This window comes from Malania oleifera, chromosome 7 (assembly GCF_029873635.1).
Source record: "Malania oleifera isolate guangnan ecotype guangnan chromosome 7, ASM2987363v1, whole genome shotgun sequence".
Lineage (NCBI taxonomy): Eukaryota > Viridiplantae > Streptophyta > Magnoliopsida > Santalales > Ximeniaceae > Malania > Malania oleifera.
In genome coordinates, this window is record NC_080423.1 from 111,883,220 (window position 1) to 111,897,392 (window position 14,173).

The following is a 14,173-nucleotide window of genomic DNA, read 5'->3' on the forward strand; positions in this document are numbered from 1 at the left end:
ACTATCTTGTTTTTCACAATTCTATCCCCTACTCTTTTGACATCTACAATGCTATCTTTTAAATCTTTGTCTACAATAATTCCTACTTCATTCTTATGTTTTTCTTTTCCAATGTATTAAAGTTTGAATCTTGATTTTTTAATTTCTCTAATTTGCTCCCCCACCCACTTAGTTTCATTGTATCCACAATTTCCATACTTTTACCCGCAAGTGTCCCTATATTTCAAGTTGCTAATATAATCCTAATCTCTCGAAGTAACTTCTTTACCCGCTCAAGTCAAGAATGATGCAGGAACCCTCGCATATTTGACACCGTACCTGAGCACTAACAGGGCACGTCGTTTCAAGGTCATGACCTAGCCCACCCCCACCCACTTTTCGCTACACACAGGTGTAGAGTCGCCTCGCCTAATCCCCCTTGTAGCCTTAAACCAAGATTTAAGCTCACCATTCACTAAAATCGAGTAGCTCACATTATACAAGCAACCCTTATCCACCAACGCATCTCTCTCCAAACACCTGTCTCACAAAAAACTTATTTCAGAAATTCCAATTCACACTCTCGAATGCTATGTACATTCTTTCTTATTTAATAATATTTCTTCTTTCTCTATCAAAAGAAAAGGAGATAAAATAATACACACCTGCTCTCTTTTTAAAGCAGACAAAGCTCTTCAAAAGCTGTCTATTGAAGCACTTCAAGAGCTAGTTGTCAAAGCTCCGCAACTTCAAGAAGGAAGACCCTTGCTGTCAGCTCTCAGCAATTTCAAGAAGGAACTGCCCTACTCATTTCTGCTGCTGATCAAACCAAGTAACTGGCCGAAAAACGTCCTGATCTCTGCTGCTATTGAATCAAGAGTCCTCAAATTCAATTTTTTGAGGCTCACTGCTTCTGTCCAGAATTCTCTATTGGTGTGCAGCAAAGAAATATCCAGAGAAGTACTATTTTGCCCTAATTTTGATGGATTCAGCCAATTGGGTCGAGTCTATTACTCTATTGCAAAATATGAGTGTTTGGGCCAATAAAAATACATATATTGGACCATAGCAACATAAATCCAATCCTAGGATAGGCAGGATCTCAAGGGGAATCACGACCCTGTGCTCCTAACAATCTTGATGTAATTCTATTGCAGTTCTATATTATGATGGGCAATCAATTGGGAAAACCTAGATTCTAGGATCTTACAATCCTATGATCCAGATTGCAATTTTGTTTCTCATTGTATTAATCATTCAAAGATTTCTTCCTTTCTTAGTTGGAAAGATTGGTTCGTGGAACTGGAACGGGACCATGTACAACCCAAGCTCTAAAATGCAGTACATCGCAGGCATAGTTAGTCAGAAACATAGTTGAAAATATGTTCTAATAAGAAGTATATTAATTGACAAAGAATGTAGAGAACAGGAGAATAAGGAATCCTCCTTAAAAAACAAAAAAAGGGGAAAAAGAAAAAGAAAACAAAACAAGAAAAACAAAATGACTAACGCAAAACAGCAAACCAAACGCACTAAATATCTTCAGGACACAATCCGTTGAAACAAACAGCACCAACAACCCATAAAGAAGCCAAGTACTAAATCTTATAAAATAAAATAAAAAAAGGGCAGCCCGGTGCACAAAGCTCCCGCGTATGCGGGGTCCAGGGAAGGGGCGGACCACAATGGGTCTATAGTACGCAGCCTTACCTTACATTTTTGTAAGAGGCTGTTTCCACGCCTCGAACCCATAACCTCCAGGTCACACGGCCACAACCTTACTGTTGTGCCTAAGCTCCACTTCTATCCTTGAAATAATTACTAAGATATTTTCATTTGTATTATTATTGTTATTTTTATATTATTATTTTATAGTAATAATTATTATTGCCATTGTAATTATTATTAGTTATTATTATTATTTTTGTAATAATTACAGCCTTTAAAATACTAATAATTATTATTTTTGCATTTTTTATTATTATTGCCCTTGTTGCTATTATTATTTTAATAGTAATAAATATTATTATTAGTTGTTATTATTGTACTGTAATTATTATTAGCTGTTATTGTTTTTATATTAATAATAACAATTAGTATTATTATTATTTGTCCTTGTGTTTGTTTGATTAGTATTTTTTATTATTTTCTTAATTGTGATTATTATCAGTGTAATTTTTTCTTTTTATTGTTAATATCACTATTTTTTATTATTTTTATAATAATTATTACCCTTCAAATAATAAATATTATTTTTTTCATTTTTATTATTATTTGCTTATTGTTATTATTATTTTACATTAATAAGTATTATTTTATCGTAGTTATTATTTTTATAATATTTAACATCCTTAAAATAATTAAAATTATTGTTTTGGCCTTTTTTATTATTAATATTGTTCTTCTTCTTATTATTATGTTGAATTATTATTTTAATAGTGATAAATATTACTATTTATTGTTATTGTAATTAGTACTAGTTGTTATTGTTTTTATAATAATAACAATAACAATTAGTATTTTTATTATTCGTTGTTGTTTTTGCTTGATTATTATTTTTTTATTATTTTCACAATAGTGACCATTATTAGTGTAATTATTATTTTATTGTTATAATTACTATAATTATTTTTATAATAACTATCATCATTAACATAATAATTATTATTAATTTTTCAATTTTTATTATTATTGCTCTTCTTGTTATTATTATTTTAAAATAATAAATATTATTTTTATTGTAGCTATTATTAGTTATTATTTTTTATTATTTTTACAATAATTATTATCCTTAATAATTATTATTATGGCCTTTTATTATTAATATTGTTCTTGTTATTTATTGTTATTGCAATAATCATTAGTTGTTATTATTTTAAAATATTATTTATTGTTATTGCAAAAATCGTTAGTTGTTATTATTTTAATTATAATAGTAATAATAATTAGTATTACTAGCATTTGTTGTTCTTTTTATAATTTTTTTAGTATAAAATGAGTTTGATTCCATAGAATGAAGATCGATTTCAACTTATATGGTCTGGAATCGTGATTCTTCCATTCCTGGGAATCATAATACTGGCAAGTCCTTAACTCTGCATACAAACACAGGAATGTGATTTCATTGCAGACATTTGATTCCATTCCCAAACGAGGGGTTATTTTCATCCACAAGACCGCTCACATTCTAACTACGAATCCTCATAAAAAAATAAAATAAAATAAAATATAAATAAAAAACTAACACCTTACCCCTACCCCCTTCTTGGCACATAGTTGCAACCCCACTTCAAACTTCTTAATTTTTTTTGTATTATAGGAACTATTGGAAACCTTCACCCTAACCTCCTGCCCAAAGAAATCAACTAATTTCAACCCCAAGTGTTTGAGGAGCTTCTAAGGATTATGATTGTCCCCCTCACCCCTAGGCCCTAGTGGATCAAATGACACATAAAAAACAACAAAACAATTCCCATTGGCATTCGGTTGAATCAATAGGAACCTTAGCCTAACGTGGAATTCATAAAATCCCATTGCTGGAACTATATTTATAATGAAAGCTCAAAGAAAATTCAAAAGAAGGGAAAGGAACCTTAAACTAGGTGTTATTTGAGAGGAAAAAAAAGGGGCAAGAGATGCATAAGGAATAGAATTTAAATCTTCCCCCTTGGTCAAGGACATTGCTGGATTAACAGTCCTTCAAATTGAGAACACTAACCTGAGCAAATTCAGAGTAACACATCAACCACCCTAAGACCATCCTCTTCCCCTTTCCCATTCCCACCAAGAAACTTTGTACACGTATAAAAGGTTTTGCAAACACATGGTTTAGGGCAAGTACTTGACTCTGACTGGACTAAATTTCCTCTTATTTGGTGCTCAATATCATCCTCCATTGACCAATTAACAACCCTTTGTAATCCACCAAAACATTGTCCATATCTTTCCAAAGATCTCCTCATCAGAGTCTCGGACCCTGAACACTTGATGACCTGATTCTTTCCAATACATCCCAATCATAACCATAAGGATGAATAGGTGAATTTTATTGGAATCAAAGGTTGAATCTCCCCTCCCATCACCAGATCAGATTTTGTACATGCCGTGTAAAGAGGAATATCTTGTTATTCCTCCTCCAGGACTTCCATAACAGAACAAAACGCTTGTGAATCTGTGATGACTATCTATGTAACACAGCATTCCCATCCGCTAACTAGTCCATCAGCCAAGCTTCCTATTCGTCCAGTTAAGAAAGCAGCAAAGCATTCGAACTTAAGATGAGAGAGGGGAAAGCTTAATTAAGGAGGAATCCATAGGAGGCCCTCCGTTATGCATTGAATGAAAGAACCTTTCTTTGTATGACTTCTCTTTTGCCTCAGGTCAAATGAATACAAAAGGGAAATCAAAAAAAAAAAGCCATGAATGAATCTCAAATCAAAGTAACTACCTCCAGATTCAGTTATGATGGTGGTCGAAGCATTGGTTCAACCAATTGCTGCCCCAAATAACAGTGAGTAGAGCAGCTCTCATCAACTCTTAGCTTTGGAAATCAACAGAGAAGCTGGTTCATACAACTTGTCACTCCCTCCAGTCATCTCCTCACCCTCGTTCTTTTCCATGCCTTCGAAGTGGCAGACTTACATGCGGCTGCAAGCAATAGATATAATTCCTGCTTTCTTCCCCAAGCTTTATCAGCACAAGGCTTTCCCTTTTTTACCAGAAATGCAGGCCGAAATACAAATCCATCCAGCCCAAATCCACTTACCACATTAAAATCCGGCTCAGACCACTTTGGCCCTATATGGCCTAAATAGCCCTTAGACCCATGTAGAGTAGAATGAGTTAAATATCCTGGCCCATCCCATTTAACATTTAAAAGAGATGCCTTCCAATTTTGAGGCCTTAAAATCCTCCCTCCAAATCCCCCATTTCAAAAATGAGATCTTCTGCCAGCCTGTGTGATCCAATATGAGTCATAGAAAACCTCCAAATCCCTTTTTTTCTCCTCCTCTATTTACCCTTGTCTCATGACAGCCAAGTGAAATTGCCTCTAAGCCTTTTGTTTTTGGTTTTGTAAAATGAGTGTTTTGCAATGTTTGCACCATCCCCTTTATGGATTTTTTTTTAACTTCAGCTGCAACATGTTTCATCCACCCATAAGTCATTATAGATATACGAAGTATTGAAATAATGTTTAAATTGCAACCAGATTTTTGCAATACGTTATTCTTCCAGTTTGGAGATAGTTTTGACGATTCATTTGCAGAAGTGGAACTTGGAAATGACACTTCTCTAACTGGTGGTGCATGACTTTGAAAGAGCAACAATGTAACTTGCTCATGAGTTGTCTTCTCCAAAGAATGTCACTGCATGTGAGGCATTTTCTTAGATCTGTTGATTCCCTTCCCACCTAATACCTTGAATTCCCATCCCCAAGACAAATTTCCCCTCCTTTTGTCCAAGGTGAAATAATGAATGAAGTGTTTAAATTTGTCTTTCCTTTGGAAAAAGGAACTGTTATAGGCTTCTATCTCCCTGATTTTAGCTTGTGGGTTATTAACTAAGCAGGATGAGCTGCAAGTCATTCTACTTCCTAAAATATTATCATTTTTTTTATCAAAGCTTGGGCTGCTAGACAGACATTGCCATGGCTAACATTTGAAAATTGAAAATTTTTGTTAGATAAAACAAGTGTGAATTATACCTGTTCAGAATACTAAAACCAAAATTAAACAAGTCATAGACGACCTTTATATAGCATGGATAACAATATGTAGAATCCCATATTATGCAACTAACAACAATATAGCACACTAAAATTACAATCAAATTAATGCCTATATTATTAGCTGCATTCATACCATTACTATTCAATTTTTTAAAAATTTCTCTGCCCTTAATAACAGTTGGCCTTAGTGGTAAAGTTGATGTAAGATCAGTACATATTTCACAAAACTGCATTATCTCAACAAATATTTTAACTTATTCCCATTGCTATCCCAGTAGCACTAATTTACATGTTAAATTACAACCCAAAAAAAGCCAAAAAGAAAAAGAAAAGATTAGACCAAACCCGCGTCTTAAATTTACATGAAATCAAAATTTCCACTTTCCACCACCCCTGAAATCGAATTGATAGTCAATGTCCTTCTTATAAAATTTTCATCAAATTTTCCACAAATCACCCAAAATTTATAGAATCTCAAAATTTCAGCAAAATTTTGGCTATGGAACAAGTTTTCCTTGAAAGTGAAATTTAAGGTTCAAAACCCAAAAATTGAAATTTCTCTCCTAATTGCTGTCAAAATAATTTTTCTCTCTAAATGAATCTTTTATTTATTGAAAAAAGAGACTAAGAAGAATGATATGAATGATAATTTTCAATTCAGACTTATAAAATTTTATGCAAAATTTAACTTTGATATTAGTTGCAACATTCTATTCATCCTTCTACGACAAAAATGACAATATTTGCAGAATAACCAATTCTTTTTTTATCAGCAAAGAAAAAATATATTAGTAAGACATCAAGGGGATGCCAACCCATGGTACAAAACATCAACCACTCTGAAGAGTGTCGCAAACATCAAGGATTACAAATGATCATAAACAATTTTCAAACTAAGCCAGCTGGAGACAGCAGCAATCCAATGGTCTTTGCAAGTCATCAAAAGATGGTGGGAGGGATGTGGTTCAAAGCCTTTCGCTTCAGCAGCTTTCATCAGCATGAGGCTTAGCAACTCCATGACCAAAATAAACAGAAAAGGGGCAAGGAATCTCCCTGTCTCAAGCCTCTCGAGGAGTGAAAGAAATCAGAGGGGCAACCATTATGAACACTGAGAAGCTTGGGGTTTTGATGCATTGAGTAATCCAACTACACCATAGCTCCCCAAAGATCATCTTCCGAAGGAGATAAAGAAGGAAGTTCTAGTTGACATGATTGAAGAAAATTTTCTCCATATCCAATTTGCACACTATTCCCCTTTTCCCTCCTTTAGTTAGGCATCTACCACCTCATTAGCAACAAGGGCAGCATCCATAATTTATCTTCCAGCCACAAAAGCATGCTTATATTGACCAATGACTTCTGGTATTGCTTTTTTGAACCTCTCAACTAGCACTTTGGCAATGATTTTATAAATGCTTCCCACCAAGCTAATGGGGCAAAAATCCTTGTTGTTAGCCAGCCCAACTTTCTTTGGAACAAGAGTGACAGAAGTGGTATTTATGCAATTGATGAATTTTCCTAATCTATGAAACTCCTCAAACATGTTTAACAAGTTGTGCTTGAGGAGGCTCCACTTAGCCTGAAAGAAAGTCAAGGAGAAACCATCCAATATAGGCACTTTATCCCCATTGCAATTTTTAATAAATTGGAGGATTTCTATTTCTTCAAAGGGTCTCTCAAGCCATCCCACCATGAAAGATCTGAGAGATTTGAAATTGATGTCATCCACTGTAGGTCTCCAAGCCTCAAGTTCAGTGTAGAGGACTTTATAAAAATCACAAATACCTTTCCTAAAATCCTCTTCCCTAGTTAAGGTGATTTCCCCAATTTCAATGCTGAATAAGGTGTTATTTCTACGGTGATCATTTGTTGTCCGATGAAAGAATGTTGTATTATGGTCCCCCTCTTTGAGCCATAAAGCTCTAAATTTCTACCTCCGAGATATCTCTTCAAGAACTCCGCCTGTGATGCACTTAATGCCCTAATTTTTTCACACACAGCCGGTCCCAAGCCCGGGATAAGGAGGAGGGTTGCGTTAGGTAGCTGACAGCCAGCGTAAAATTTGTCAGATCACTATGATACGAATCCTTACCGAATATTTGTTAGGGTGTCCCCTACGAGCGACGCGTTGCACTTGAACCACCCGGGTGTAGCGAAAAGTGGGCGAGGGTGGGCTAGGTCGTCACCCCAAAGCGATGCGCCGTGTTGGCGCTCGGGTACGGTGTCAAATATGCAAGGTTTCCTGCATCATTCTAGACATGGGCAGGTAGAGACGTTAGTTCAGGAAACTAGGATTAGATTAGCAACTTGGAATATAGGGACACTTACGGGTAAAAGCATGGAAATTGTAGATACAATGATTAAAAGAAGAATTAATATAATTTTCCTTCAAGAAACTAAATGGGTAGGGGAGAAAGCTAGAGAAATCGATAAATCAGGATTTAAGCTTTGGTACACTGGAAAAGAAAAACATAAGAATGGAGTAGGCATTATTATCAACAAAAACTTAAAAGATAGCGTTGTGGATGTAACTAGAGTAAGGGATAGAATTATAAAAATCAAGATGGTATTAGGACAAGAGATAATAAATATCATTAGTGCTTATGCTCCTCAAGCTGGCTTAGCAGAAAATCTTAAGAAACAATTTTGGGAAGATATGGATAGTATTATACAAGGCATACCAGGGATTGAGAAAATATTTATAGAAGGAGATCTGAATGGACACGTTGGAAGAGATAATAAAAATTATGAGAGGATACATAGAGGATATGGATATGGAGACAAAAATGAGTCAGGGGAGATGATCTTAGACTTTGCTATGTCATATGATTTTAGTATAATGAATACTTGCTTTAAGAAGAGAGAAGAACACTTAATAACCTTTAAAAGTGGACAAAATAGAAGTCAAATAGATTTTTTTTTAACTAGAAGGGTAGATCATTTATCATGCAAGGATTGTAAAGTTATTCCAGGTGAAAGCTTAACCACACAACATAGAGTCTTAGTGTTAGATATATGTATTAAAAAATGGAAGAAAATGGATAAAATAAACCAGTGTAGGAGAACTAGATGGTGGAACCTAAAAGGAGAAAACATAATAAAATTTAAAGATAAAATTATCAAAGATGGGGATTGGACCTTAGAGGATGGGATAGATACAAATACTCTTTGAAATAGATTAGCTAGTTCTATTAAAAAGATAGCAAAAGAGATTTTAGGTGAATCAAAGGGAAGATTCTCGAATAGCAAAGAAAGTTGGTTGTGGGATAAAGATGTACAAAAAAATCATAAAGACAAAAAGAATTTGGTATAAAACGTGGCAAAAATGTAGAAATAGAGATAACTTTGAAAAATATAAGGAGGCAAGAAAAGATGCAAAAAGGGCCGTTAGTGAAGCTAAATATAGATCATTTAATAGTTTGTATGATAAATTAAGTACAAAAAGAAGGGGAAAGAGATATATTGAAACTTGCTAAAGCTAGAGAAAGGAAGAGCAAGGACTTAGTAAATGTAAAATGCATAAAAAGTGAGGATGATATTGTCTTGGTTAAGGACGACAATATTAAAGAAAGATGGCGAAGTTACTTTAGTAAGTTGTTTAACAAAAACCAAATAGAAGGCTTAAACTTAGAGTTGTCAAATGAGGAAAGACTAAAAATATAAGATTTATTCGCAAAATTAGAGTTAACGAAGTTAAGTTTGCAATAAATAAGATGAAAAATGGGAAAGCTATGGGACCGGATAACATCCCAATTGAAGTTTGGAAATGCTAATTATATGGTTAATTAATTTATTTAATACAATTGTAAAAACTAAGAAAATGTTAGATGAATGGAGGAAAAGCACTTTAATACCTATGTATAAAAATAAAAGAGATATTCAAAATTGTAATAACTATCGTGGAATTAAACTTAGAGTCATATAATGAAACTATGGGAAAGAGTTGTTGAACAAAGATTAAGGTTAGAAACGAAGATCTCAGAAAATCAATTTGGTTTTATGCCTGGGAGATCTACCACAGAAGCTATTTATCTTTTAAAAAGATTAATGGAAAAGTTTAGGAAAAAGAAGAGGGACTTACATATGATATTTATTGACCTTGAGAAAGCATATGATAGGATACCTAGGGAAGTTCTATGGTGGGTTTTAGAAAAAAAAGGTATATGTTGTAGGTATACCGATGTCATTAAGAATATGTACAATGGAGTAATGACTAGTGTAAGGACTAAAGATGGAGAAACTAGAGAATTTCCAATTACCATAGGTGTACGTCAAGGATCTGCTTTGAGTCCTTATCTTTTTGCTTTAGTGATGGACTAATTGACTAAGAGTATTCAAAAGGAGGTTCCATGGTGTATGTTGTTTGCAAATTATATTGTATTAATTGACGAAACTAGGGATGGAGTAGAGGCTGAGTTAGAATTATGGAGAGAAGCTTTGGAATCTAGAGGCTTTAGGATAAGTAGAAATAAAACAAAATATATGAAATGTAATTTTAGTAATGATAGGAGAAATATTGGAGACAAAGTTAAACTTTATGATGAAGAAATAAATAGCCCTTGTAGATTTCGATACCTTGGATCTATTATGCAAGATGAAGGAGAAATTGAAGATAATGTAATGCACAGAGTTAAAGCAGGTTTGGTAAAATGGAGAAGTGCTTCAAGTGTGCTATGTGATCGTAGAATACCCTTAAAATTGAAAGGAAAGTTTTATAGGACAGCTATAAGACCAGCTATGCTATATGGATCGGAATGTTGGGCGACAAAGAAACATAATATCCAAAAAGTAAAAGTTGTCAAAATGAGAATGCTTATATGGATGAGTGGTATAACATTGAAAGATAAATTAAGGAATGAACATATTCGTGGTAAGTTAGGTGTAACTCCTATAGAAGATAAGATAAGGAAGGGACTACTCAGATGGTATGGACACTTGCAACGTAGGCCTTATAGTGCACCTGTGAGGAAGAGTGACTGAGTTACTGTGGGGGGCAGTAGAAGGGGTAAGGGTAGACCTAAAATAACTTGGGAGGAGATAGTGAGTAAGAATTTAATATCCTTGAGATCTATCAAAAGAAATGGTCCATGATCGCATAAATTGGCGGAAAAGGATTCATATAGCCGACCCCACTTAGTGGGACTAAGGCTTGGTTTTGTTGTTGTTTTTTTTTTGTTGTTGAGATATCTCTTCAAGATTAATGACCTCATACAATTCCTTCTTAAGTGTAGATCTTTTGGTTCTCTGTTCATCATCGAACCCGAGATTATTTCCTACTCGTCAATCTCTTCAATACCATTAAGGATAACAATCTCCTTCGCTTAGACATTCCCAAAGGTGTTTCTATTCCATATCTTTAGCTTTCCTTTTATTCCTTTTAGCTTTGAGACAAGCAAAAAATTAAACTTCATCATGACTACAATAGAAGACCACCAAGTTTTCACCAACTCCCCGAAACCATCATGTTTTAACCACATATTCTCGAAGAAAAATGGGGTAGCCCCCATTTAACTCCCTGATGTCAAAGGAGATAGGGAAATGATCTTAGATGGACCTAGGAAGTAGACTGTAAATCACATGAGGAACATGAAGTTCCAATTCAACTAAAATTAGGAACCTACTAATCCTTGAAAAGGAAGGCAACTCCCTGGACTTGGACCAAATGAAGTTGCCACCAATGAGAGGAAGATCAAATAAGGGCATTCACATGGATAAAGTCAAGGAATTCTCTCATGCTACTGGTCTCAAGGCTACCCAACTTCTTTTATGTGGTCAATCATATTGAAATTGCCTCCAATAATCCAAGGAGCATCCCATCTACTCCTAATCTCAAACAGTTTATTCCAAAAAAGGGACCTGGAGGGTCCTTCACCTAGGCCATACAACCATGTGAAAATCCACTGGAAGTCATCATTCGTGCTTTTGAACAATCAAGAGATTGAGAAGCAATTGATTGAGTTGTCCAACAATTCCACAATACCAGGCTTCGACAAGACTAGTATACCTCCTAAGCTGCCTACTGCTCCAAGGGATATCCACAAAACCAGGCTTCAACAAGACTAGTATACCTCCTGAGCTACCTACTGCTCCAAGGGATATCCAATCACATGTATCTAGACCCCAAAGGTCATTGATTGAGAGCTGCTCCATTATCTCCACCTTAGTTTCTTGCAAGCACACCACATCACCCCCCGCCCCCAAAGTCTTCTTCCCCTTAAAAATGCAATAGTTCCTTTCCATCCAAATATCCCACAACACAGCAAAACAAACCACATCTCCATAACGCAAACTTGTCATTTTTCCTTCCAAAACCCAAAAAAGAAATTAAATTGATTCTAACACTTACATATTTGAGCAAGGATGCTGAGGTTTTTTTAAATTGAACTTATTTTCTTTGGTGTAAGAGATCAACAGTGATTGAAAAAACAATAATGCAACAATCCTCCATTTTTTAATGATAAAAATATGTCATATGGAAGACATTAAATTAAAACTTTGGATCACCAGGAAGAATCCTGCACCATTTTTCAGCATGTTTGTATCAATTTTTGGTTTGCTGAGGTATTAATGTATTCTAGTAACCATGTGAGACCTTGAATAGAAAAATATAAGCAGGTATACAGCACAACAATATTGGCACGATCACTACAACATTGCCAACTTATGCTCCAAATATAAATCAGTGCCACACTGCCACTGCCACTCTTAGTAGAGCTACAGTCAAAGAATCCCATGTCTTCAATGAATACATGATTAGCTGTGCAAAAAGATATGAGCAGAAATAGGTTCACAATCAACTAAATTGGCTATGACAATGAGTGTGCACGCATGCTTTCAATAAGCAGCCTAAAATACCGTGTTTGATAGGACAACAACTAAAGAGCCCCACATCATTCATTTCTCATTATAAACTTTTAATTGGAAATATCAAGAGTTAATATGCTCCAACATGATAATCAACTTGAATAAGGCTCCAAATAAATTTTCTTTTGAACAATCAAAATCTCTTCAAAAACTACAAAAAAAAATAGGAAATTATTCCACTCAAACTAATGAATTCTCTCCCTAGAATATTAAAGGAGTATCATGATGAAATTACAACTTATTTTAGAGGAGATAAATGATTTAGTAAAATTGCTTCATGACACGTATCAGAAAATCAACTTAAAAATACAATTGTCCCATCACATGCCCCACTAAAGGCTAGTAATTGAAATTTCATAATCCATTTTGCACTGAAAGAGCATTTACTTTAGCGAGGAGTGAATACATTCATGTTGTCGCCCTCATAACATCATTAAAACTTCACTTTGGTAAAACAAAATTTAGAAGAAAGAGAGTATATTTGTATCTGCAACACGTGAGTGAGAAGTAAGGAGATACAATGGGGCACAGAAGCATGGATGTAAATTCAAGTAGAATCCTAACTGCATTCAAATATTGTCAGAAAATTTAAAATCAATCACTCAATCAGGGAGAGAGAAAGGGGTATGAAACCCTCAAAAGGGGAATCTGACCTCTCGCAGGCATCCTCGAGCGAAGAGAAGGGGCGCTTGAAGTCGGGGTGGCAGACGCGCCAGGCGTCCTGGTACGCCATCTGGAGCTCAGTGGGGTTCCCGGGTCGAACCAGTCTTTGTTGATGCTGCGCCTCCTGCTGCTGCTGCTGGGCGGAGCTGGGCTTTTGTTGTTGTTGTTGCTGCTGCTGCTGCTGCAGCAGCAGTGGCTGCTCTTGGTGTTGCTGTTGCTGCTGCTGTTGTTGGATGACATTGGGAGTGGCGCTAGGGTTAGGGTTAGGGTTTTGATGGTGCGGCTGCTGTTGGAGGGTGAGCGGTCGGTGAATAAGACCTGGAGGGCGAAGATGAGCATCGATATTGGAGGGGAAGCGAGCCATTGCGGCTGCTTGTTGCTGCTGGTGCTGGTGCTGGTGCTGGTGATGTTGCTTTTGCTGCTGCAGTTGTTGCAGGAGAAAGAGTTGTTGCTGCTGCTGTTGTTGCTGCTGGTGTTGAAGCAACAGCTGCTGCTGCTGCTGCTGTGTCAACGCCTTTGCCTCCTCCATCCCTCGTCCTTGCCCAAGATCCCCCTCTCTTCCGAGTGAATTCAACTGAAATGAATTTGCAAGCCTCTTTGTAGAAGGCAAATTAAATAGATGGGTAGCCATTGGTTAATAATAATACAGATTGGTGCATTATGCCCTGCAACGCCCGAGCACAGCCCTACTGTGTTTTAATGTATATTTAAACAAATTTTAATATAATTTTATATTTTATCTTCTCCAAATTTAGTATAATTATAAATCTAAAACTCTTCTAAATATAAAATTATTATTAAAAAAATGTAAAAAAGACAATCAATCTCTAAAATTTACCATATGGACAAAAACTGACCTTAGAATTTTAAAATTTTTACAACATTTGTGAATATTTTAAAATTTTCATAAACCTCATTTTAAATTTGAATTTATGGACA

The 14,173-nt window shown here is 35.3% G+C and overlaps 1 protein-coding gene across 1 annotated transcript in view; it reads right to left on the bottom strand.

The window, feature by feature from the left end:
* The window catches only part of LOC131160361 (uncharacterized), a 47,334-nt gene extending 33,395 nt beyond the window's left edge, over positions 1-13,939 (bottom strand). Inside the window, exon 1 of the mRNA XM_058115983.1 lies at positions 13,225-13,939. Within this exon, the coding sequence (XP_057971966.1) occupies positions 13,225-13,865 (641 nt within the window). The 5' untranslated portion in view covers positions 13,866-13,939. The remainder of the gene's footprint in view (positions 1-13,224) is intronic.
* Positions 13,940-14,173: the final 234 nt, after the last annotated feature.